At 36.5% G+C, this 23,190-nt stretch overlaps 5 protein-coding genes across 9 annotated transcripts; 2 read left to right on the top strand and 3 right to left on the bottom strand.

Moving 5' to 3' along the window:
• Positions 1–225: 225 nt before the first annotated feature.
• LOC131669547 (carnitine O-palmitoyltransferase 1, liver isoform-like) lies at positions 226–4,715 on the top strand. Of its 3 annotated transcripts, none has more exons than XM_058944493.1 (15): positions 226–390; positions 1,525–1,605; positions 1,715–1,851; positions 1,918–2,176; positions 2,242–2,568; positions 2,627–2,829; positions 2,890–3,094; positions 3,157–3,264; positions 3,334–3,359; positions 3,421–3,483; positions 3,557–3,674; positions 3,749–4,018; positions 4,079–4,228; positions 4,288–4,497; positions 4,574–4,715. In XM_058944493.1, the coding sequence occupies exons 2-15, from the start codon at positions 1,543–1,545 to the stop codon at positions 4,676–4,678; spliced, it is 2,244 nt and encodes a 747-aa protein (XP_058800476.1). In that variant the 5' UTR covers positions 226–390; positions 1,525–1,542; the 3' UTR covers positions 4,679–4,715. The 3 variants fall into 3 exon arrangements, with proteins under 3 accessions (XP_058800476.1, XP_058800475.1, XP_058800477.1); XM_058944492.1 differs by having other exon boundaries at positions 1,514–1,605; XM_058944494.1 differs by lacking the exons at positions 226–390; positions 1,525–1,605 and having other exon boundaries at positions 1,749–1,851; positions 2,016–2,176.
• A 56-nt stretch (positions 4,716–4,771) lies between these two features.
• Positions 4,772–7,095, bottom strand: LOC131669549 (phospholipid phosphatase 5). The gene is made up of 6 exons (XM_058944496.1): positions 6,812–7,095; positions 6,433–6,538; positions 6,215–6,362; positions 6,003–6,131; positions 5,759–5,929; positions 4,772–5,641 (listed from the first exon to the last, which is right to left on the bottom strand). The coding sequence occupies exons 1-6, from the start codon at positions 6,880–6,882 to the stop codon at positions 5,472–5,474; spliced, it is 795 nt and encodes a 264-aa protein (XP_058800479.1). The 5' UTR covers positions 6,883–7,095; the 3' UTR covers positions 4,772–5,471.
• A 591-nt stretch (positions 7,096–7,686) lies between these two features.
• On the top strand, positions 7,687–13,152 carry LOC131669563 (KAT8 regulatory NSL complex subunit 3). 2 transcript variants are annotated; one of them, XM_058944516.1, is made up of 10 exons: positions 7,687–8,083; positions 8,327–8,669; positions 8,743–9,331; positions 9,406–9,687; positions 9,767–10,130; positions 10,221–10,465; positions 10,568–10,904; positions 10,982–11,140; positions 11,754–11,872; positions 12,283–13,152. In XM_058944516.1, the coding sequence occupies exons 2-10, from the start codon at positions 8,407–8,409 to the stop codon at positions 12,619–12,621; spliced, it is 2,697 nt and encodes an 898-aa protein (XP_058800499.1). In that variant the 5' UTR covers positions 7,687–8,083; positions 8,327–8,406; the 3' UTR covers positions 12,622–13,152. The 2 variants fall into 2 exon arrangements, with proteins under 2 accessions (XP_058800499.1, XP_058800498.1); XM_058944515.1 differs by having other exon boundaries at positions 10,979–11,140.
• Positions 12,444–15,445, bottom strand: LOC131669564 (crossover junction endonuclease EME1-like). The gene is made up of 6 exons (XM_058944517.1): positions 14,595–15,445; positions 13,954–14,526; positions 13,500–13,894; positions 13,381–13,434; positions 13,194–13,314; positions 12,444–12,580 (listed from the first exon to the last, which is right to left on the bottom strand). Exons 1-5 carry the CDS (start codon positions 15,010–15,012, stop codon positions 13,201–13,203), a joined length of 1,554 nt encoding a protein of 517 aa, XP_058800500.1. The 5' UTR covers positions 15,013–15,445; the 3' UTR covers positions 12,444–12,580; positions 13,194–13,200.
• A 2,632-nt stretch (positions 15,446–18,077) lies between these two features.
• On the bottom strand, positions 18,078–22,742 carry LOC131669565 (odorant receptor 49b-like). Of its 2 annotated transcripts, none has more exons than XM_058944520.1 (7): positions 22,653–22,742; positions 22,360–22,409; positions 22,023–22,252; positions 19,358–19,423; positions 19,001–19,237; positions 18,626–18,926; positions 18,078–18,557 (listed from the first exon to the last, which is right to left on the bottom strand). In XM_058944520.1, the coding sequence occupies exons 3-7, from the start codon at positions 22,217–22,219 to the stop codon at positions 18,240–18,242; spliced, it is 1,119 nt and encodes a 372-aa protein (XP_058800503.1). In that variant the 5' UTR covers positions 22,220–22,252; positions 22,360–22,409; positions 22,653–22,742; the 3' UTR covers positions 18,078–18,239. The 2 variants fall into 2 exon arrangements, with proteins under 2 accessions (XP_058800503.1, XP_058800501.1); XM_058944518.1 differs by having other exon boundaries at positions 22,023–22,266; positions 22,653–22,732.
• Between the last annotated feature and the right edge of the window lie 448 nt (positions 22,743–23,190).

The following is a 23,190-nucleotide window of genomic DNA, read 5'->3' as shown; positions in this document are numbered from 1 at the left end:
CATGACTCGCCAGATATCCATTAAATAACACGACGTGATAAAAAGAAATCGCCGCTTAAAACCTTCCTTATCGATGGACGGGAAGTCGTGCAAAAAACATTCTCATTTTCGCAGACATGCGTCTGTATTATTCACAACACCCCCTCCATACTACCCTACCTGCTGCGCGGAGCGTCCTGCTTAGTCCGCCTTTTTTCAACGGCAAGTTTGCCATACAGACGAGCGCGCGTGCATTCATGCAGCGAGTTGCGGTTCTCGCGACACCTGTTCCGAGCAGAGCCTCCATGAATTTCAAACGCGGAGTCTGTGCCGTCCGCCTGGCGACTGCAGTCGAGTGAGACGTTTTATTGATTGCACGTCGCTGCATGGACTTGCTAACACAATTTATCGGTAAGTCGAGCTGCGTTTTGTTATCGCCGCGTGAAGCTTCGCTCGAAGCTTATACCGCGTAGTTGATATTGACTTTGTTCATCGATTGCTCTTAGTACGTACATTGTGGACTAGTAAATGTTTTAATACGCTTCCATTCAACCGATGTAAGTGCTTCTAATACAGGGTGCATTCGTGCACAGTGTATTTCAATTCAGTAAACCATGCACAGTTAAAATCAAGAACAAAAGCTATTAATTTATAAATTGTAAAATCTTACTTATTTTCAATTTTACTGTTAAATACAACTTAAGTACCATGTGCATGCTTAAAAGCCAATGAAGAAAATTAAGCGTCAGCGGCAGAAATTGTCTCTCAACGTATCATTAAATGACAAGCGTAATTCAAAAATCCCTGAAATCCTGTGAAACAATGTTTTTAAGAACACGTTCAATTAATTTCATCGCAAGTCTCGGTTGCGTTTATAACGTTGAGTTGAAATTCGCCGAACGACATTACCAACGCAATCTTTATGATCAATTTAAATGACACGAACAACATAGAGGAATAACAAAATTTGGCAGTATTTTAATTTTAAGGCTGCAATATGAATCGTATTTAGACAAAATTATCACATTTATTTGCAGACTCTTTCTAAATTAGATTAATAATTTTTCTGTAAAAAGACTTACTTTTAAGTGATTTTACTCGCGCACCTAGGTATTTCATTTTATTTGCCTGCAAAATGAGCAAAAGAAATAAAATTCTCAATTGTTAATTATTGTCAATAGTGATCAATAGAAATAAATTATTATGCCTTTAAATGGAATCTAAGAAAAAATATTATATCACCAATAGACTCATTTATTCATATAAATTTATCAAAAAATACGAACGATAAAAAAATCTGAAACTTCATCTAGATTACGAAAAAGCCACTCAATTACACTCATTATTTGTCGGCACGAAAACCACTTACGGTGACCTGTTTCGAGCTGTAATGAGCATTATAAAGAAGTTCATAGAAAGATCGGAGTTATAACCTTGTTGTAGTCTTATACAGAAATTCGTTGTTTTATCAGTCGTTATAACGCAAAGAAAAAGAAAATATACGAATACGATAGACATATATATAAATTTAAAGGTTTGATTTAGATCAACAGAGGATAAAGGATGATCGAGACATCTCAACTTTTTCGGTATTTATCATGGCGGAAACGTTTCATTTCCTTGAAGGTAGGCGAAGAATTACGTTGATTACACCATTTTTATTATTTTTTCATAACATTCATTTTTACTTGTTACGAAGCTTTGACTTTTCCAAATCTAAAATTGCTTCTTTCAGAATTTAATAACAAATGCAGCATTCCCAGTGCCAATTTACAGCTTGGTTTTGTTCACGATGCTGACAACAGCAATTCACTTGACCGATCAAAAGACTTCTAATGCAGTTATCGTAACGTCGTCCCTTCATTTTTTCCCGTAAGTACCATGACAATTCAAAGCAATGCTCCTTTCTACAAACTAACGTTATCTGCACCGTTACAGTTTTCCTTTGGCCAATTGCTTGGTTGTTAGTTTCTTAATGTGGATAACATTAGTATTAGCGATTCAATGGACAATACGCGTACTATTATTGTACAAAGGTTGGGCCTACGAGGATCCCATTGCCGAAAAATCTTTAATCACGAGAATCTGGGCGAGTGCTTTGAAAATACTATTGATGTGGCAAAAACCGCAGCTTTACAGCTTTCAAGGTTTGTTACCCAGATTGCCACTGCCAAGTGTCGACGTCACAATCGAAAAGGTAAACTGATAAACTGGTTGCCCGAAAAATTCATTTCCGAGCTGAGCATAACGATCCACAAACAGTACCTGAGAAGTATGCGTCCACTACTCGACGACAAAGAGTACAATCGTCTGTCGATGTTGTCACGCGACTTTCAACGACAACCCAGTACGAAATTATTACAACGCTACCTGCACCTGAAATCTTGGACGTCACCAAACTACGTGTCCGACTGGTGGAAGAAATACGCTTACCTCAGCTGTCGTTCGCCTCTGATGATTAACTCCAACGTCTACGCGATTGACCTGATCATGATGGATCCGTCCAAGATCCAGTCTGCTCGCGCTGCTTATCTGACTTACGCTTACTTGCACTGCCGAGAGCTTATCGCAAGCCAACAATTACGACCGGTGAGTGGATGGCTTAGGGCGTTCGTGCTCTGTTTCCACGTGAACTAGCTTTTTCCAGATCGTTATCCAAGGCATCATACCGCTGTGCTCGCTGCAATACCAGCTGTTCTACAATACGACGAGGGTACCTGGCATCGAGGTCGACGAGGTCGTTCACTTCGGCGACGAGTTCCATCACATGGTCGCTTACCACAGAGGCAAATACTACGAGTTTCCGATTTACCACGACGGCCGGCTTCTGCGCCCGTGCGACTTGGAAAGGTACGCGCAATTTGAGCGAAGCTCCGTCTGACTTGCCGGTTTATGCTTTCTTGACGACAGGCAGATCCAATGGATTTTGAACGACGGAAGTGAGTCTTGCGCGGGGGAAGAGAAACTCGCGGCCCTAACTGCCGGCAATCGAACCGACTGGGCGAGAGCTCGACGGGAATTCTTTGGCTCAGGAGCGAACAGAGAGTCGCTGAGAATCATAGAGACAGCAGCTTTCGTTCTGATCTTGGACGACATTGCGTACGAATACGATAAAGTAAGAAGTTTCGAATGACATTCACTTGGGATGAATTTAGATATAGCAGAGATCGCTTGCAGGACGATCCGGAGAAGCTCAATAAATTCAGCGCCGCGGGCCTTCATGGCAAGGGTTACGATCGTTGGTTCGACAAGTCCTTCAATTTGTGCGTCTCGACGAACGGCAAAGTACACGGCGCGCTCTCACTGCGCTCGCGTTATCTGTCCGACTACTGACTTTTGTTTCATGCTTTGCAGGCTATCATTCACGCGGAGCACTCGTGGTGAGTAAATCGCGCTAACAAAATCAGTTGTCTTTCGCGAGCTGTAACGCTATGGTTTCAGGGCCGACGGCGCCGTCACTGCGTCGATATCGGAGTACGTCCTCAGTATGGACGTCATAGAGAAGTAAAATAGTGCCAAATATCCGTGTCGAGGCATTGTTTGCGCCCTACCAATCGAGTCGTCGATTCGTTTGCAGGCCCTACAAAGCGAACGGGCACACCAAGGGAACTGCGGATCGCACGGTGCCGTTGCCGACGAGGCTGAGTTGGGACTTGAGTCGTCAATGCGTTCAGGTCATTGACAGATCAGCGCTGGTAATTGTGCCTTATTCGAACACGACTCGTGTTCCCGCGGTGCCCAGGCCCATACTAATGAGATTGTCGCGCAGTTAGCCGAAGAGATGATTGCCAGCGTGGATCTCTACGCTTACCTGCACTACGATTATGGAAAAGGCTTGATGAAGAGGGTGAAAGTGTCGCCAGACGCCTACGTGCAAATGGCTTTGCAGTTGGCTTACTACCGAGACACCGGTAAATTGGCCATGACGTACGAGGCGTCCATTACGAGGTTGTACCGCGCCGGTCGCACTGAAACTATAAGGCCGTGTACTATGGAGATGGCTGCATGGGTCAAGGCCATGGACGACCCCAATGCCACGGTAGATCGTTTCACGGTTGTCGTGGCGGATGACGAGAGTGACGCTTCGATTTCTTTTCAGACAGCGGAAAAATTGGAATTGATGACGGCTACCGCGATCCGACATAGAATTAACTCGCAGGACGCTATGTGCGGCCAAGGTGTCGACAGGCATCTCTTCGCTCTCTTCGTCGTATCCAAGTACCTACAAGTTGACTCGCCGTTCTTGAAAGTATGACAGTTTTTCGTGTTTCTCTGACGCAAATCGAACAATTAATCGTCTTTTTATAGGAAGTATTCAGTAAACCGTGGAATCTATCAACCTCGCAGATCCCATTACAGCAGTATTTCAAGATCGACTTGAAGAAAGAGCCAAGATTCATCATCGGCGGAGCAGGTTTCGGACCTGTGGACGAAGACGGCTACGGAGTGTGCTATGCTTTCGGTGGTGAAGATTTACTTATTTTTCACATTTCCAGCAAACATACGTCGCCCGAGACTGTAATTTTTCCATCCGTTTCACACAGAATTCAATGTGTTTCGCGACAGTTTTTGAATTTTTTTGTGTTGTTCGCAGAATTCGAAGAGATTTGCCAACAATATCAGAAGTGCCTTGACGGATATGAGGAATATGGTAACTCAGAAGGCTTATGAGATGATGCGAAACCCGCACAATGATTAGATAGACAAAATTCATCTTTCTATTGTACAAATAATATTGCAACAAAAATAATTAATGGAACGTGCTAATGTTTTTTACAAATTTTTCTAGCTGGAATTCAATAGGATCTTTTCCTCTATGTGTAAGTAGCGTTCATTGTTTCAATTTTATTTTATTTATTTTATGTTTGATAGAGTAATGGTAATTTTATTAATAATGATCGCACAATGTACAACGTGATTATTACGACACGTGTGATAACAAATTTTAAGATTAAATTTCTTTGTAAAGAATATTGACATATAGCATATGACGTTTTCTTGCTTATATTAACTTTTTTAATAATATAAAATGATACTAGTAGAAATGATCAATATCTCATACATTTATTAATCCTTTTTATTTTCAATTTAAATTATTAATTTCAAATCATTTAACGTTATGAATTATGATTAATAATGATTTTAATGTGATAATTTTTTAATGTTGCGTTTACCAACTCATATAGAAATTCAATTGAAGCCCCTTTTGTAGTAAGAAGAAATGATTCAGTTTAAAGTGAAATTATGAATTCTTAAAATGATGAAAACAGAAAAGTGCATAGTTCATGTATAGAAAACAAACAACTATGGATATGTTAAAATCTTCGATATATTGGAAATAATATATCGAATCACATTTATTTTTGTATGTACAAAATATGTGTATTCATTTTAAATAATAAAAATACTTTGGAAATTATAATCACATTTATGTACAAGAATTAGGAAAACATCAATTAGGATTTTTGTTTGGTGCTCGAATAGATGCAATTTCATGTCCACTTATTTAATTCTATCCTTGTGGTTTTTAATTCCTTGTGCTCCACTTGGTTCATAAGAGACGCGTATGGTTTGTGACAGACTAAAGAATCCAAGGGTGGATAATAGTGTCGGTAACACAGGAATGTTAATACAAAACCCAGTGCTGAACCAATCATAACATCTACGACAAATATATTTACATATCGCACATATATTTACAATTACCGTTCGTTTTCAAGGTATTAATTCTATTGAAACTTTATGGATAGAAAACGTCTTTTATGTTAGTATTGATTACCTTGCCAATGATGATGATAATCACAGGTGCGACTGACAGCTATTGCTAGTGCCGTGCCAAGGGGAAGCACAAACAGGAATAATTTCCATGATTGTCCTTTACCATTCCAGCTGAAAGTATGAAGTTTACCGGCTAAATACAATGCTACGAAGCCAAAACTCGCGAACGCCACTGAAAAATGTTTCGATATTTTTTATTTTCAAGTTTGTTTAGTTTGAATAACGTTGTTTCAAAAATCATTTACGTGAGGAATGTCCACTGGGAAATGACTTCTTTCCATCTCTTATCACTGATGGGTCTCCTGTACATTCAAATTCAAAATTCACCTGGCCGTCTGGAAAACACCTATAAAAGTAATCTGGCCTTGGCCTTCCTACAAATATTTCGTCAGTCAATAATCTCTTTGATACTCGAACGTATAAAGTTGATACAAAAGCAATACAAACATTGACTCACCCACAATTATTTTCAATATGTTAGTTAAGACTCCAGTAAATCCTAATGATAAAGTGAATGACAGCACAGCCTGAGAAAAGTCACCTTTCTCTTTTTGTAGTAACATTATAAGTAGAATTACAGCTAAGGGAACAATAATTATCACCGCCTATGTGTTAAAAATAAAAGAACAATTAGAATAATTGCGTATAGATAACAGTTGTCATATACCAACTTACCCATAGTGTTGAAGCAGGTACATAGGACTCGACGCGAGGATTTTTATACAACCACAATTCATTTTCATGAATTTTTCTGTTGAAAGGTTCTGCATGTTCCAGCTCTCTAAAAATAGCGATCGATAATTACCGCCAATCATGCAATTACTTTAACTGTACTTTGACGTGTATGAATATTTGGTAATTGCCAAGAAAATGCATATCGAAAAAAGCAGTGAAAAGTAATTCGTATCGAGTTAACAATCAACCGCCACACTGCAAGCGCAACAAGGCAAACATTGCACTTGCAGAGTAAACCATTTGATTGTAAGCGCACATGAGAAAGATGCAGTCTAAATGAACTGCGAGGTATGATTTATGAGAGAAAAAGGTTGCTTACATATTGACGATCGCCAGGAATACACGAAACAGAATCTCCAGTAGCATGTTCGAGGAATACACTGTGGTCATAGCCGAGTCGGAGCCGACGATGGCATGTTCCTTACTACTGCAATTCGACGAAGGGGCAAGATCAGCCCATGTCAGGTCTCACTCGGACACGCGAGAGAGAACAGCTGTATATATAACTGAACAACGATTGTTTGATACTTGATTACGTAGCTGCGCGCCACTGGCAACGACTCATGCGCGTACATCTGCTGCTGGCGGAAAACTTTGAAAAATATTTTTCTTTCTTTTCTTTTTCATTTTTCAGCTCTGTGTTTCAAGGACAATTTGACGTATTTCTGCTGTTTATAAACAATCACACGTGGAAACGTGATGGTAGCAGAAGATTTTTTGTGCAAACGACAACAATGGCGACATTTAATAACCTCCTGAAAAAGCACATTTAACATTAATTAATTAAGCATATGGAATTGTAGAAAGAAATTATAAAGTAAATAGTTATTGAAAGGCTGTAGACTTTGATTGCTAGTAAACTAATAAAAAATAAGTATTGAAAAATCCTAACCTGCGAAACAAATTCTTGCTAGTTAGAATTCTAGAATAGTTCAATCAATTTTTTGTAAAATTACGAGATTATATTGATAAGATAATGTGAATTTATATTTTTTGCACGTTTTTTTGAAATTTATTATCAAGTAAATAATTTCTTAAAAAATCCAAACCACCTCTATCTTTTGATTAAAATAACGAGCAACGATTGTGTGAGAGTACAGACTATAGAGCAACACTGTAGGCGAAAAAAGTGCGTGAAATGGCCGCAAGGCGGCTGCGCTTCATGAATTTTTTCAGTCGCTCATGACTCTCGTGAGTGATAAGTCAATGTCCAGACTCCTATCCAGTCCAGTGAGGACTGAGGACTGAAGAGCCAAAGCGTATGATATGTATTAATGTTTTACCAAGCATTTCTAAGCTTTTTCCAGCATTGTGATAAGTTTTCGCAACGAAAATCTTCTAATTAGTGTTAAATTCATTTGTAATTGAGAAGATTATAAGTGAACGTTATCAGCGTTATATCAAACAAGAAACGACGTTGTATATTTTCGTCGTTTGGATAGCTTCTAAGCCATATGACGCAACAGCCGATCATGAATATTCTATTTAACAAAGTTTGTTCCCGGTTCATTTCATTTCTCCTTGTGGCTTAATTTATTGTTAAAATTACTTTGGAACGAGAAGGATGATTGCCAGTGAGCGATATTGCAAGGTAAAGTTGATCGACTGTTAACGTTTGCTTTTGTCAATTCATTGTTTTTCAAATAGATAGTTATATTTTTCTTATACAAAATAAAATTTATTCAAAATGTCAAACAATGATTTTTTAAGAATTGATTAAAAATGATGATTAATCATTTGAATAAAAAGAAAATACTTGTTTACGTGTGTTGTATACAATGTGTGTTTGTATGTATCTTACTAGTGTTCTATTTATGATCTTATATTCAAACAGCTAGCAAGCAAGGTGTATTTCAAAGACTGAACCATGAATATTTTGTGGTTCAACTAAAATTTTAAGATTATATTGCAAAAATGCTGATAACTAATCAGTCTGCAACCTCTACAAATCAAAGTGTAAACCCAAGTATGCCGAGTCCAACTGGAGAAGTAATGGAGGAGAATCTAAATAAGTTGATATCTTACCTCCATCAATTAGCTGGTACTTATGAAGTTGAGGTAGATGCAATATTGAAAGATCACTGCTATGCTCGACCATGGAATTGGAAACCAGAAAATGCTTATGTGAAACCTGTAAAAAAACTCTTCTTTCCTAAATCATCAGGTGGATATTTAAGGTGAGTATTATCCTTGTGGTTATTAATAATAATTGAAATTCAGTTGCATTAAGTTTTATTCAATATTTAATAGAGACAACAATCAAGATGAAATAGTCAATGTTGATGAGAATGACTCAGAAACTATAGCACCGCCATATGATTTGGCCAAGATGAAACAATCGATGGATGAATTTCAGAGAGTAGCTAATTTTGTGAAGCCTGAAGATACAGATTCAGATTGGGAAGAGAAAATAGATAAAATATTGTGGTCTTCAGTGCAAAATCGAGTTTTTGCCAGAGTAGTTAGAATATTGAATTCAGAAAGAGTAGCTAGACTAGCCAAAGTAACCAGTTTACATGAACCTATATTGAGAAGGACATCCATTGATACTACAGCAAAAAAGTTTCGGGAATGTTTAGCATCAGTGAATTGGGATTGGAGAATAACTCAGTGGTTACACAGTTTATTGTTTGACTACCTACCTCAAAATTATTTAGCCATTTACTTGGATATTTTGCAGACTTTAAGGCAGAAAATTCCTCAATTGATTGATAAAATGGTAGCTATACAACCAAATGTTAATGCTAAAAGCCCTTCTTCAGTTACATGGGAAACTTTAGGTCCACTTTTAAAAAAGTCTTGGGATCCTGTTGGACCTATTTTAAATGCTAACAAACCAGTAAGCATTTTTTAATAAAAGATACTTTAAAATATTTGTTTAATACTTTGATAATAAATCTTATTACTTTATAGAAAAAATTACCAGGAAATCCAATTTTAATAATTGTGCCAAGTGGTTTGTCAATAAACATGTCATCACGACAACATAAGTGGATCACTCAATTTGGTCACCTTGGAATGGTGATAACTGTAACTCCACACGTTGCCTTAACTACAAATAGACTGACTGTGATGGCTGGTATTGAGCAACTCATCCAAGCAACGAGAGGTAAAATACAAGATGCCAGAGCAGATTATCCCAGCCGGCCTATTATTTTAATTGGCTTCAATTCTGGAGCTGGAATAGCTTGTCAAGTATGTAGTAGCTTTTTAATTCTACAGAATATTACGAAAGGTTACTTTAATTTCTAATAAAAAAAATATTCATTAATAGATAGGCCAAATGGAACACGTAACAGCAATAGTTTGTCTGGGATTTCCATTCAGCACAGTAGATGGTAGACGAGGTACTCCGGAAGATACTATTCTAGATCTTCGTTGTCCAGTGATGTTTATAATTGGTCAACACTCGACCATCTCTCGGGTAGATGATATCGAAGATCTACGCGAACGAATGTTGGTGGCGACAAACCTCGTAGTTGTTGGTTCGGCTGATGATCATTTAAGGGTATCTACATCGAAAAAAGTTGCTGAGAAAATAAGTCAAGGAATGGTAGATCGATGCATTCTTGACGAAATTGCCGATTTTATTGGTAGTATTCTTGTGCAACCGCATCCTTTACCATTGAGAGCACCAGGTATTTATTTTTTGCGTGTTTTACATTTAAAAAAATTTTAATAAGTGTATTTTGTCATATAATTAATACTCGTCTGTTAAATAAATTTAGGTAGGAAAAACGACAATAGAAAGAGGAGAAATTCTACAAATAACTCGGAAGTCAATGATTCACAATTACCGAGTCTAAAGAAATTAAGGCCGCAGTCACCGCAACAAGTCAATGCTACTGGAAATTCAACAATTACGACTAACATGTTACCAAAGGGAACTCTCGTAGCATTAACTGGAACGGCAGCAACACAAACTCCCAGAAGAAAATCACGAACTGCTTATGCATCCGGCCAAACTGCTCAGGTAGTCTGTAGTTTAAGATTATAACTACTGCGTCAAAAACAATTTGTAGTATTGTAACTAATATAAATTAATTTTATTAACTATTTTACTGTAATTTTTTAGTCGAGTATTGATAATACGTCTGGCGGAATTACACTAAACATCGGCTCTTTTGCAAGCTTATCGCCGGTAGGACCAATCCGTTTTGAGCCAACATCTATAAGCTTGCAGACGCCTGGAAAATCTGGTAATACGATCAAAACGACAAATGCGTTCATCAAAGTGTCGAAAAACAATCAAGTGAATATAGGAGGTCCACAGAACGTTGCGAAGATAAAAATGATCATGCCAACGAAAAAAATCGCGCATAGGTCACCGGGTGGCAAACTAGGCGAGGTCAGCATGGTTAATGTCCTCGCGCCATCCAGTGCTCATATTAAAATAAATCCTCCAGTAGCAGGTATAGTCACCGGTTTACAAACCTTTATTATTCCGCCAAGACAATATTTTAAAAATAATCAGGGTGATTTTCAGTAGGCAATTTGAACACGACTCCAGGTACTATAATGCCGCCCATCACCACTGTGAAAAATCCATTAAATGCTGCAACGACGGGTAAACCAGCGAATGTGCTTTTAGCCACGAAAGTCTCGCCGACGACAACCTCTATCGCTACCACTACAACCTCGATAAAAGGTAGAGTTCTGTCTAACCCTGTAAAGAATGAGTAATTTCTGATATTACTTTTTTTTCTTTAAAATATGCGTTTTCAATCGCGGTTATTAAAAGTGATGTGAATTGCGTATTCGTACTAGTATTTTTAGTTACCTCACACTGAAAAACAAAATCAATTGGCATTCCTCTCGCTTCAATTCTTATTTTCAAAATCATGTACGTACATTTATTTTTGTATTAATGAAATTATGTAAAGTCATACAGACGCATGGCAATGGAGATTTAGACAGTCATTATAGATAAAAAATTCGTTTAAACTCTATAACTGTGATAAAATGAAATATTGTCGAATGATATATGAAGCGATTAATGGAGTAGCATAGTATTAATTTATTTTTACACTACATATTAAAAACAAGAAAATTTCATTTGTTAACACCATTCCAAAAACAAAAGTAAACCGTTTGTATAATCCCCAAAAGCTCAGTCTCGTTTTTTATGTTGAATAAATCGTTTTCTTCACGGCAACAACATTTTTTATATTCCTTTCCTTCCTCCTCATTTTTTCTATTATTTTTCATTGAGAAAAATTAGGCTGGTTTGTCGGCTCAGTGAGGTGTCTGTGTTATTATAGTGGCGGACATTTCAACGATGGCTGTAAACAGGAAACCAGTGCAGAACCAGTCATCGAGGCCACCGCCACCACTGGCTAAGACAAGTCGGTCCCCTAGCAAGAGCTTACACAGCTCCAAGGTATGGGTCTAATGAAGAAAAAAGCACGTTTGCACGTTTGTCGACCCACCCCTCGTTATTATTGCATACATGCTTGGAGAATGCCCGTTTTTTTTTAAATATATTTCATTATTAATCAAGAAAAATGTCAATAATAAATGTAAATGCTCATATTGAAGGCATGCTTACTATAGTTTTTCTTCTATTTTTTTATTAAAGCCTAAATTGGCAGAAAGAATAAGACTTAACGAATATAATTTGAATAAATCAAAAATTCGTTTGACTATCTGTTTTCGAAATGGAGTACTGTGAAGCATTTCTTGTAAGTGTAGTATTGAATCCTGTGAGGTTTAAAAAAATCAAAATTCTACTTTGATTTTCATAGTTTCCATACTCCTGTAAATTAAAAAATTTTACAACTATTTTTACAGCTACCTACTGAGCAAAACCATAACATTGAAGATCTTGGCAACATACTTGACATCCCAATAATTATTGCCAAGGAAGGTGAAAATCTCGAGCATTTGCAACCTAATAAGATGCCTAAATTATTATTTATTGGAAGTAGCAGTATTGGTAAAAATGAGTTACCTGTCAAATACACCAAATTTATCATAGCGAAAAGAACTGATGAAGCGGATGTCAACAGAAATCCATCGATAATTCTTACTAAAAATCGAAGACCCAGTGGGAAACTACTTGTCCTAAATTCTAAGGTTGAGGAACAGCCTAGAAATCAATTTAGTGATGTACAAAAAACTCAGAAGTAATTTTTTTTAAACGTGTATTGTATATAGTATACTTTATTAATCATATAAAATTGAGTTCGCGTCATTTTATATTTAACTGTAAAGACTGATTGACTAACTGATGAAGATTCAGTAAAATTGGTAGATAAATATTTTCAAAAATCATATGAATAATTATAAATAATGACGAGTAAACAAATGCAATTAATATAGAGATTTTATTATTCTATTACTGACTAACAAGTATATAAAAAGTGGTTTTTATGATTTACTCGCTCAGTCTACAAGTAAAGCAATTTGGTAGAATATATACTTTTTGAAACAACATGTAAACATTAAAAAACGAATTTAAAGGAAAATTTGTTATTTTGTACATCGTATATTATCTCATAAAAAAGCTTGCGATTTCTTTATTGTTGAATTTTATTTTGAATAAAATATTCTAATAAAATTATGTTTTCGTTATAATTCAATAAAATATTCCAGAAACAATTTTCTAAACACTAGACTTAATTGCTTTTTAAAACTCTGATGAATTTTTTATGATAAAGTAAAATTTTTATGATAAATAAATTTTTATAATAAATCTTAACCTTAAGTTTATTCATTTAGATAAATATTCCCTTCTTTTGATGTAAACATTACATATAGTTTTTTACTCAATTCTGGACCAATTCTTCTTATAGAAGTTATAGGTCCCGCAGCTCGTCTTATCTAAAAATTAGAAAAAAGTACTACTTAGAATGATTTTTAAATTCAAAATTTTTTTATAATACCCACAGGAACATCCCTTAGTAATATTTCTCCTTCAGCCGAAGTGCAGTTAGCATAAGCCTAAAAAAACGTTAATTAAGTTAATAAAAATTACGATCCTTACAAAGTAAGTATAATGTACTAACTTCAATCAATTGTACTGGACTTTTATAAATTGAAGTGATGGCTTCTGCTGATTCTAAACTCATTAGAGTGAACTGGCAAAGTTGTTGCTGCCATAATCTTTTCAAACCATTACCATCTTTGTCAACTTTAACTGTGTCTCTACTGTCTGTATTAATGAACCAGTCAACTTTAGATGTATCCTGTCTTTTTTCTATTTTCGAAGGCAAAAGCGCCAACGATCTCGTATACTGATGAATCAACAAAGCCATTTCTTCTGGATTTTCTATTAATCTACTAGTAACATTAAGGTCTAATTGACTGTCAAGCAAAATTTCTTCAAATTTCTTTTTTGAGATTTTCGGAAGATTTGCTAAAGCTTTCTCCTCGTTTGATTTGTACCTCTTTCTCTCTTCAACTGAAAAATTGTATAACTTATTAAATTTTAAAATTAAAATATTTTTCATGTAACATTACCTAATCCATTGCATATGTCGTCTTGCATAGCTCGGCCCTTAGCATTTTTTCTAAACTTAAAATAAGTTTCTACTTTATAAATAACTAAAAATAAATTTTTGGCAGGCATGCGAGACTTTATTATGGATAATTCAGAAATGAAAGTATCATTAGCCATATGATTAATTGTTTCTTCATGATCCCAAATAACTAAAACATGATCTTCATTGACTATTTTTGTACGTGAACACACTTCATGCTGATCATTTATATAGTAATCTTCTACAGTTCTGTTCCAAGTTATACTTTTTGGTATTACTTGTGATTGAACTTTATATTTAATGTCAGTATCTTCTACAGTTTTTAGAAAATTAGTAAAGAAATCTAAACTTTGTATAACATTGTCAATAATAATCTCCATCATTTTCATACTGTAATCAGCTTTTATGACCAAGCGATTTTTGGCATGCAATTGCTTTTCTGCTTTTAATCTGGCAGCTTCTTCTTTTTTTCTTAGCCTTTCTTGTTGTTTTTCCTGTTGCTTCCTTTTTTTTTCTTCGTCGACTTTCTTTGTCTTTATTGATGCACTCTTCTCTATAATTAAACAAATCATTAAATTCAGATTATGAACTAAAGTTTACCTGTACTCATAGGATGTTTACCTCTCTTCTTAGCTTTATTAGTTCCAGTTTCATCTTTATTAGCATTATTTAATAAATTTAAATTATTTATTTCCTTAATGTTAATATTTGGGCCTAAATCATTATATTGAGTCTTGTAATCAGAATCACTTTCAGATTTACTTTTTTTACTTGTAATTGAACTTTTTGTTGATTTTTCAGGTGTTATTCTTTTGAGTGGTGAATTTATTTGTACTTCCATATTTGTAGATGTACTCTTACTGATGATTTCATTTTTACATTTAGATTTTTCTTGAGGCACATAGTTGATAGCCTTCAAATTCAAACTAGGAAATTGAAATTCAAAATCACTTGGATCAGCACCTACGTCTAAATCGTTAGGAGCCTGATATTTTAGCGAGTTCTCCTCATCAGAATCACTAAGTTCGAAAATCTCCATATTATGAAAATTATTGTTAAATGATTATTAACTACAAAACTATAGTGTCCATATATTGTAAATATAACCTCGATGGAACTTTGAATTTTTATATAAATCAAATTTTACAACATAATCAACTTTTGCGAGATACGCTAAATTTATTTAATGATTCCCATGCACAAAGTAATAAAGAAAACCATCTTTATAAATGATCGACACACATCAAACCTTAAGAACTTTAACAATAAAGTTATTATAGCAACCGTCTACGCACTGGCCCGCCAGTTTTGTAAGATCAAAACAAATTATCTTCTTTACCTACCGAGTTAGCGGGATGATTGTTTTGAATTTGAATGCCTGAAGCGAAAGATTAATTGTTCTGCCAAGTTTAAACTTTCACTTTACATTGCATTAATTTGTAAAATTCGGTAGTCGTTTATAATCCTTCATGCATGTGCTTTTTCTAAAGGATATTTTCATTATCCTCGCAAATCTTCTGCATCACGTTGTTAAATGTGACTTTATCAGTCAGAAGTTAAAGTAGGATATCTACTTAGATTCTCATAGACAGCCAACTCTTTCTTCTAACCGACGGTCAATTTCTCGAGCTAGTTTTTCGACACATCGGAGAAGGTACTTTTTTCAGAAATATCGTAACTTTAACTTTCAAGCCATTTCATGAATTTGAATATTATGAATTTTATATATTACGTGCGATTATTTTAGCGAGTTTCTAGATAGAAAAATCTAGAAAAAAGTGCTAAATTATAAAAATAACGTTTGCGAAAGTAAAGGTAAAGTCAATTGTTAATGGTCAATATCGCCTTTCCTATAGTTTGTATGAAAACCATGAGATAGGTATCGCATGATACTATTGCAACAGAGCGTGCGGAACAAGTGCGAGTTTCCAAGAGGTAAACGACGAAATAGTACATTATGCAATGAGTGCGCAAAGTAGGTGATTCCCACACACGCATTCCCGCCCGAGCGAAGCGAGCGGGAATCACCAACTTCGCTCACTCGTTGTATAATGTACTATTTCCTACTAAACTGCGTAAAGTTCGATTTTGCGCACGATAGTAGGAAAAAATTTTTTTTATGCGATATACATTCTGAATACTATAGACACTTGCCGGTATTTTACATACGTATATTCTAAAAATTTATAGTTTACTCTTTTACTCGGTATACAAAAGAAAACCTTTTGTTCCGAGCTCACTTACTTTTTTCTTCAAAGCAGTGTTCTATTATGAGTGATGCAACAAGTCTGTAAAAGCAGTGCATGTTGATCGAACTTCGCGAGATGTTTTATAATAGTACTACAGGAAGAGAACAGGAATTCCTTAAATAAAAGCGGCACTCTTGAACGCTGCGTCGCCTCGTCATTTCATTTTCGTCACTGCTGAGTTCTAATATTTATTAATATACAAAAACTATGCATTTCGTAACTGATCTAAAGATACAATAATATTTGTACGACTCGAAGAGCTTCTAAATATTTAATAAGCCTTTATGTAACATCGAAAACATTGCCGCCAATATCGAGTGAATATATTAAAAGTCTAAGCGCTTTGCATTTATTTAACCCGTTTACAAAAGGAAAACGAGTGTGAGTCATTTTTAATTAAAATGTCATTCTCGATCGCTGTTTCATTCTGTCATCGTTCTCGTTCGTCACCAGTCTGTGAACAAGTTTAGATTTATAATAATAGGGTTACGGTCAACTTTCGGATTTTAAGGCTTTGGCGATCAAAGCAACATGAAATTCATTATCTTTAGCCATGCCGCAGCATTCAAAAATACTTCGAATTTATTTTCGAGGCAATAAGTCATCTCGAGATTTTCTTCGATAATTGGTTCCCCGAAGAAGCAGTGACGAAGTATTTTAGGAATGCAATCATCAAGCCAATAAATACAAATTAGATTACAAGCCCCTGATTCTTCGTCTGAGAAGTGGCAACATGGATAATTTTATCAGGCAACTTTTTTTCAATCTATCGAATACTTTCATTTTTATACTGAGATACTTACGCAAAGTACGTTCAACGAACATTTCCGCTATACTGGGCGACGATCGTCGGAGAGAACTCTTGACATCACTCTTTTGTGTTTCCCAATCGGCCAAAATCGATTGTTGGCTACGCACGTCTATCTATGACATCGCGTTACCAACGATTTGCGATCACCGCAAATTTGGCAGCTGGCACGCGCAGATTATGAGGCAAATATCGCAGGACATTATGACCGAGATGAGAGTGTAGGTAAAACACGACAAAACTCAAAAAATAATTGAAATTCTGTTTAATAAAATGACTTCCGACTGAGATTGTTAATTACAGCTGTCGTTCACTATGAGTGATTGCAAATGCGACCTTGTGAAGCACTCGAAACAGACACGATATACTGTGTGACAGTTTGATCTGCAGGCCCAGCCTGTCTGCACGCGATTTTCTTTTCGGCGCACGATTTCATCAAGTGCGCGCTCATTTGGAGCATCTTGCGACACGAGTCTATAAGCACCTTGCTATGACAAAACGTATTGCAGATCGCAGCTTGAGTTAAAATTGTTTGTCGATTCGTTGATCGATCGTCGCGTGTGGCGTTTACCGTTTTTAGTTACGAGCGCCCAAGTCACAATCCCATCTACGATGTCAAATCCGTAGGGACGGTTCTTTCTTGCGATATGGCGTGTATTCTTCGTGACCGTGCAATTCCAAAGCTACTCGCGTTCCGTGCGCAATGTCGAACTCGAGTTGATATTGTTGTCATTTTACGTTTAGAGCTGTCTATAATGGGCCCCGGAATGTGAATAGAGAGCTTTTATTTCGAATTAAGTTACGACTCGCTTACGAAGTGGTGCTTTATTTCTGGTGATATAGCTTGCATTGAGTTTTACAAACGCGTTTCACATATCAGGACTTTAATGGAGTAAATTTCTGTTCAACAAAATCGCGTGCCTTATATCGAGTAGAAAACACTACTCTATTGTAAGTCTTCATATAATCAGTATTATAGCTTCTGCGCAACCATAAATTTACACCCGCCGTAAAAGTGAACGTATAGGCACACTTATTTACAGTAAACTTCGTCTCTTCAATACAGTACGTGCTTATTGGCTTGGTGCACGCTTCGAATTTCTAGTGACCGAGTGAATTACATGTAATATTTCAAGCAGTTTGCAACTATTTTTAGATTAAAAAAGCACGATGATCAATTTTCAAAGTAAGCTGACTTTAGTTTTTTGATTATTCCGCCAATGCTCTTTTCAAAATCACGAAACAAGAGAAAATTTTGTTCATAGTCAGTCTAAACAAGTTGAGGTTCATAACGGTGCTACCGCCAACTCTCAGGTTTAAAGGCCTCTGCGATCGGAATAACATGAATCTCATTGTTTTTAGCGACGTCGTGTCGTCTAAAAAGTCCTCGTATTTGTTTTCCAGATAGTTGGCAATTTTCAGACTTTCTCCGACAATGATTTCCCCAACGAAGCACAGAAGCAGTACTTCGAAGGCCATCAGCAATCCGATCGACACAAATTTGATCATGAGTCCCTGCTCTCGTGTCTGAAAGAGCGGCAAAAAAGACGGAACGATCGTATCTTTGCAAGTAGTGATTCAGTGTAAGAACTCACGTAAAGTATGCTAATCGCTGAAAAGCATATGCCGATGGACATTCCGAGATGCTGAATAACAACTGCCGAGGAGAACTCCATGCATATCATTTGCCCATATTCCAGTACCCTTTTGTGCTTCTTCACTGCTCGGTAAATTGACCGTTTGTCGTGCATGCCGATCTCCTGCATCGCGTTGCCCGCGATTTGTAGTTCGCTGCAAAGTTGGCACATGAAAATTAAGAGGTAGGCGTCGCACGACGTTATTTCGATTAGTCGAAGAGCACACAATGCAAATTCGGCCACGTAGACAAATATATTCCTGGAATAAAAACGTGCGTTTGACATTAGCGCCAGCGAGACTTGATCGTACCGTCTCGGGTGGTCGGCAATCACCAGGGAAATCGGTGAAGCACTTTTGGCACGAGCTCCGAGCAAATAGGAATGATATCGCCTCTGTACAGCGGGTAAGAAAAGTACATGGAAACCACAAGAACGTACGACACGATCATGCCGCTTATCAATTTGACCTGTAAGCTCAGCCACTTGTAGGCGATTCTCTTCTCTGCCGACGACTCTTTTAAATACGTGTTGATTTCCAGTGTCTTGTGGTACAGCTCTATCATTTTCTTTCTAAAAGGGAGCGTTCGACAGACGAATATGCGCAATGAGCTTTCAAATGGCGAGAGAATTCAATCGAAACAAATCACAATGATATTGATCGACGCGAGATCTAAAATACAACTGATTTACCTGTTGAGTATGCACGGCAGAATTTTCATGAAAGCGATATTTGCTATTGCCGCCTCTATGGAGAACCTGTTAAAAAATATATCCTTTTGTACGTGTACGATTTACGTATTGTTGCGTTTAATTAACTAATTGAACTGGGTGAGTGCAGTTTTTCGTGAGTTAAGAGTTTGGTATACAGGTGGTTGCTATTTTTTATGCTCAGCATTCACTGTGTATTGTACGAATTTTTCGACTACATAGTTTACTTAATCTTTAAAGAGAAAATTTGTATTTTTTTACAAAGCGATGTCTTATTTATAAAGTACTATGTGATTTGAAGATCGTGTTGTTACCCGAACATTATTTTGTGATAAGCATCATTCATAAATCGTTCATCTATTTTACGCCGAATGCCTTTTTTATTACAATTCATTCGTTAGATTTCGTATTATTAAGTTCCACAGCTGATGTTATTAATAAAAAAATGCAATTTGGTCTCGCATCGCGACACGACATTTAACTGCGAAATCGACTTTTGAATCCTTCACACGTAAATTTTTGGATGAATCAGGTGTAGTACCGGACAAAAAAGCTTGTGAAAAAAATTAGAATTGTCATGACAAACTGGTTTACTTGAAACCTAAGCATCTAGCCTTAAAAAAATTACGAAGCAAATACAAAGTGTATTTTGTCTCTTGACCTAAGTTCACTCTGCCATTGCTCTTTTCAATATCAAGATGCATGAGAAGATCTTATTTATCGTCAATCTAAATAAATTAAGATTGATCATTGTGTTATCGCCTACTCTCAGACTTAGAGGTCTTTGAGCTCGAAGTAACATGAAACTCATTGTCCTTAATGATTCGGTGTCGTCCAAAAATCCTTCGAATTTGTTTTCAAGGTGCTCGGCTATTTTCAAACTTTCGCCGGCAATCGTTTCTCCCACGAAGCAAACAAGCAATACTTCGAAAGCAAGGATCGATCCGATACTTAAAAACTTGATTAGAATAGCCTGGTTCTTTGTCTGAAATGTCAATGAAATTGAATAACATTTCTCAAGGAAATAATATTTTAATATAACGTTGCTATCTAAAAAATCATTCTAGTTAATCCCGGTTGATATACATTAATGTGATTGATTAATAATACGTTTTATCATAAAACTAAAACGTATGCTTTTTATTTCGACCGAGATTAAAATAAGATGGACATTTTTTCAGGGACATTTTATTTATCACGTGGATAATTATTACTTCGAATTAAAACTTACATAAAGTACGCTAATTGCTGCAAAACAAATACCCATAGACATTCCAACATGCTGAACCATGATTACCGAAGAGAACTCTTTGCATATCAATTGCCCGTACTCCAGCACTCTTTTGTGTTTCTTGATTGCCCGAAAAATCGACTGCTTGTCGCGCACGTCTATTTCTATCATCGCGTTGCCAACGAGTTGCAGTTCACTGCAAAGATGGCACATGAAGATCACGAGGTAAATGTCGCATGATATCATTGCGATGATTCGCAGGGAGCTGATGATAAATTCATATACGTAGATAAATACGCTCCTAGAAAAACGAGGTAACTTATTGCTGAGACGTGAGGTGCCATGGCCATTATATTAGTACAGTAGTCGAGAATCACCAGGGAAATTTTTGCCAGAACATTATTACTACTGGCATTGGAAATTGATCTCCTCTGTACATTGGGTACACGAAATATGTGGCGACAATGATCACGTAAGATATGATGATGTTGCTTATTAATTTGTTCTGCAAATCCAGCCAGTTGTAGGCGATTTTCTTTTCAGCAGATGACTCTTTTAAGTAAGCATTCATTTCTTGAGTCTTCTGATGTGACTCTACGATATTTTTCCTGGAAAAAGGGCGTTAGACACGTATAGAAACAAAGTGTGAGGTACAAAATTGTTTCGTCTTCAAACAAGAAGTAAGCTTAGTACAGCTTTCACGCTGATGACACAAAATTTATATGGAAATTGAAACTAAAGCTTGAGGTTTTGACGGGTGTACCCTACCCTTGCTTTTATTTTTTTTACCTGTTAATTACGCACGGCAGAATTTTCACGAATGCTGCAGTTGCGAGTGCGCTTTCAATACACAACCTGTTGAAAAATAGACATTTTTGTACGATAAGTACGTTATTGACCTAATACTTAGAAACTTTCAAATAGCTAGCCGCTACTTTGTAAGTGCATTAAAAGCTGTAACCTTCCTTAACTTATGAACTTTAAAAAACAGGCTTAGAGTTCGTGATTAAGGACATTTTTGGTTTTCTCTTTTTTTTATCAAGTTTAAGATAATAAGTAATATGGCATATTTAATTATGTACATGTTTAGAGCACGACGAAGGAAAAATCCTGCCGTAGGAAGAATTGCACCCTTCAACGGCATCACTCGATTTTAACAACCAACCCATTTACGTTCATATTTTATTTTTGACATTAATATGGCAGAGTACAACACCTTCGATTAAACAAGTCGAAAAATAGCGCATTTTAAAGTGTTTATTGGGCAGGGTATTTTGCCTAATTATTTTATGATTTAGTGTACGTGTATGAATGCGTGTGATCGACTCATGCTGTTCAAAGCAACAGAAGAAAGGGTGCGTATAAAAATTTTGAAAACATCGAGTATCAAGACAGAGAGAAAGAACAAATAATTACTCAGCCCTCCTGCTTTTGTCATCGTTGACTGCCAATACGCTGTACTGCATGATGGCGATAGCAATCGTAGAAAAAATGCCAGCATGACATTTCAAAGCTCGAAAGTTACCCAACGGTTGATCCTCTTTTGGCCACAAACCGACAACTTTATGGAAAAATGCGCTGTTTTCGAACAGTAATGCGCGACGCTCTTCCATCTCGTCGACGGTTTCCGGACGATCGACCGCGGCCTTCAAAGCAAAATCTATTTTCGAGCGTGACTCGTGGTAAACTATTTCTTCTACGATTCCTTGCTTGATATCAATCAATCATAAAATATTCATTGAACTGACGATACCTGAATCCATTTGAGAAAACGAAACGAAGTACTTCATCGTCTGGCAGCTACTGTTGAGAAATGTAAATGAACCAACGATTGTCGACAGATAAAGTTTTAATAAGATGCACTTTCTTGATACAAAGATTCAATGCTTCGATAAACTCGTTACCGCAAGAAATAATAAGAAAAAATTGGATAAACGCGACAACTTTGAAACTGAATTCATGTTGGAGTAAGAAGCTCCAAAGAATTTTTTCATCCCGAAGAATCACAGACGAAAAGAACATTCAATAATTGAAAACTGTTCTAACTCAGTGATGCAACTCTGAGTTCAGCAATGTCGCTTTAAGTTGTTGGAAATCCTCGAGATGATAGTATTATTAAAACAAACTCCTCTCTCGCTCATCGCAGGTAGAGATGTACACTGCTTCCCTCGCGCGTCGGAACACCTCCGGTACGATAATTACACGTGACTCCCCGTACATATCGCTAGGTATATCGCTTCGTGGAAACGCTCGACGGATGCAGCGAATATTAAATGCGTTAAAGGGTTTAATTGCGAGGAAATTGCGATGTTCTCGGGAACTTCAGCGCTTTGGAATCGATTTTTGGCGAGATTTCGCAATCGTAAGACGAGGAATTATTAATCAGCCGTTTATCGTCTGTTATGTACATTGTGCATTTTCTGGGGAATATCATTATCCAACCGTAGCTACGAGAAACGCGAAAGGGAAAACAAATGCAGCAGATATATATAGCATATATTGATCAGATGTAAGGATTGTAATGCGATTGTTGCTACGTCGATAGAAGCAAGTGTAAAGTTGTTTTAAACTTTTCCAAGTCTGA

Source organism: Phymastichus coffea, unplaced genomic scaffold, assembly GCF_024137745.1.
Source record: "Phymastichus coffea isolate CEN01 unplaced genomic scaffold, Cenicafe_Pcof_1.1 PCOF00094, whole genome shotgun sequence".
Lineage (NCBI taxonomy): Eukaryota > Metazoa > Arthropoda > Insecta > Hymenoptera > Eulophidae > Phymastichus > Phymastichus coffea.
Note: the sequence above shows the minus strand (reverse complement) of the source record. Positions and strands in the feature narration are given on the sequence as shown.

Coding starts and splice junctions, on each gene's coding strand:
- LOC131669549 (XM_058944496.1), bottom strand. CDS start 6,882: ATGACCACAGTGTATTCCTCGAACATGCTACTGGAGATTCTGTTTCGT. Junction 6,363..6,432: donor TACCTGCTTCAACACTATGG/GTAAGTTGGTAT, acceptor TTTAACACATAG/GCGGTGATAATTATTGTTCC. Junction 6,132..6,214: donor CATATTGAAAATAATTGTGG/GTGAGTCAATGT, acceptor AAATATTTGTAG/GAAGGCCAAGGCCAGATTAC.
- LOC131669565 (XM_058944518.1), bottom strand. CDS start 22,396: ATGAAGTACTTCGTTTCGTTTTCTCAAATGGATTCAG. Junction 18,927..19,000: donor GTGCTTCACCGATTTCCCTG/GTGATTGCCGAC, acceptor TTTTTATTCCAG/GAATATATTTGTCTACGTGG. Junction 18,558..18,625: donor CAGCGATTAGCATACTTTAC/GTGAGTTCTTAC, acceptor CCGCTCTTTCAG/ACACGAGAGCAGGGACTCAT.
- LOC131669547 (XM_058944493.1), top strand. CDS start 1,543: ATGATCGAGACATCTCAACTTTTTCGGTATTTATCATGGCGGAAACGT. Junction 1,852..1,917: donor TCGTCCCTTCATTTTTTCCC/GTAAGTACCATG, acceptor GCACCGTTACAG/TTTTCCTTTGGCCAATTGCT. Junction 3,360..3,420: donor ATTCACGCGGAGCACTCGTG/GTGAGTAAATCG, acceptor CTATGGTTTCAG/GGCCGACGGCGCCGTCACTG.
- LOC131669563 (XM_058944515.1), top strand. CDS start 8,407: ATGCTGATAACTAATCAGTCTGCAACCTCTACAAATCAAAGTGTAAAC. Junction 10,466..10,567: donor CATCCGGCCAAACTGCTCAG/GTAGTCTGTAGT, acceptor GTAATTTTTTAG/TCGAGTATTGATAATACGTC. Junction 10,905..10,978: donor AATAAATCCTCCAGTAGCAG/GTATAGTCACCG, acceptor GGTGATTTTCAG/TAGGCAATTTGAACACGACT.
- LOC131669564 (XM_058944517.1), bottom strand. CDS start 15,012: ATGGAGATTTTCGAACTTAGTGATTCTGATGAGGAGAACTCGCTAAAA. Junction 14,527..14,594: donor TAATAAAGCTAAGAAGAGAG/GTAAACATCCTA, acceptor GTTTAATTATAG/AGAAGAGTGCATCAATAAAG. Junction 13,895..13,953: donor CGACATATGCAATGGATTAG/GTAATGTTACAT, acceptor ACAATTTTTCAG/TTGAAGAGAGAAAGAGGTAC.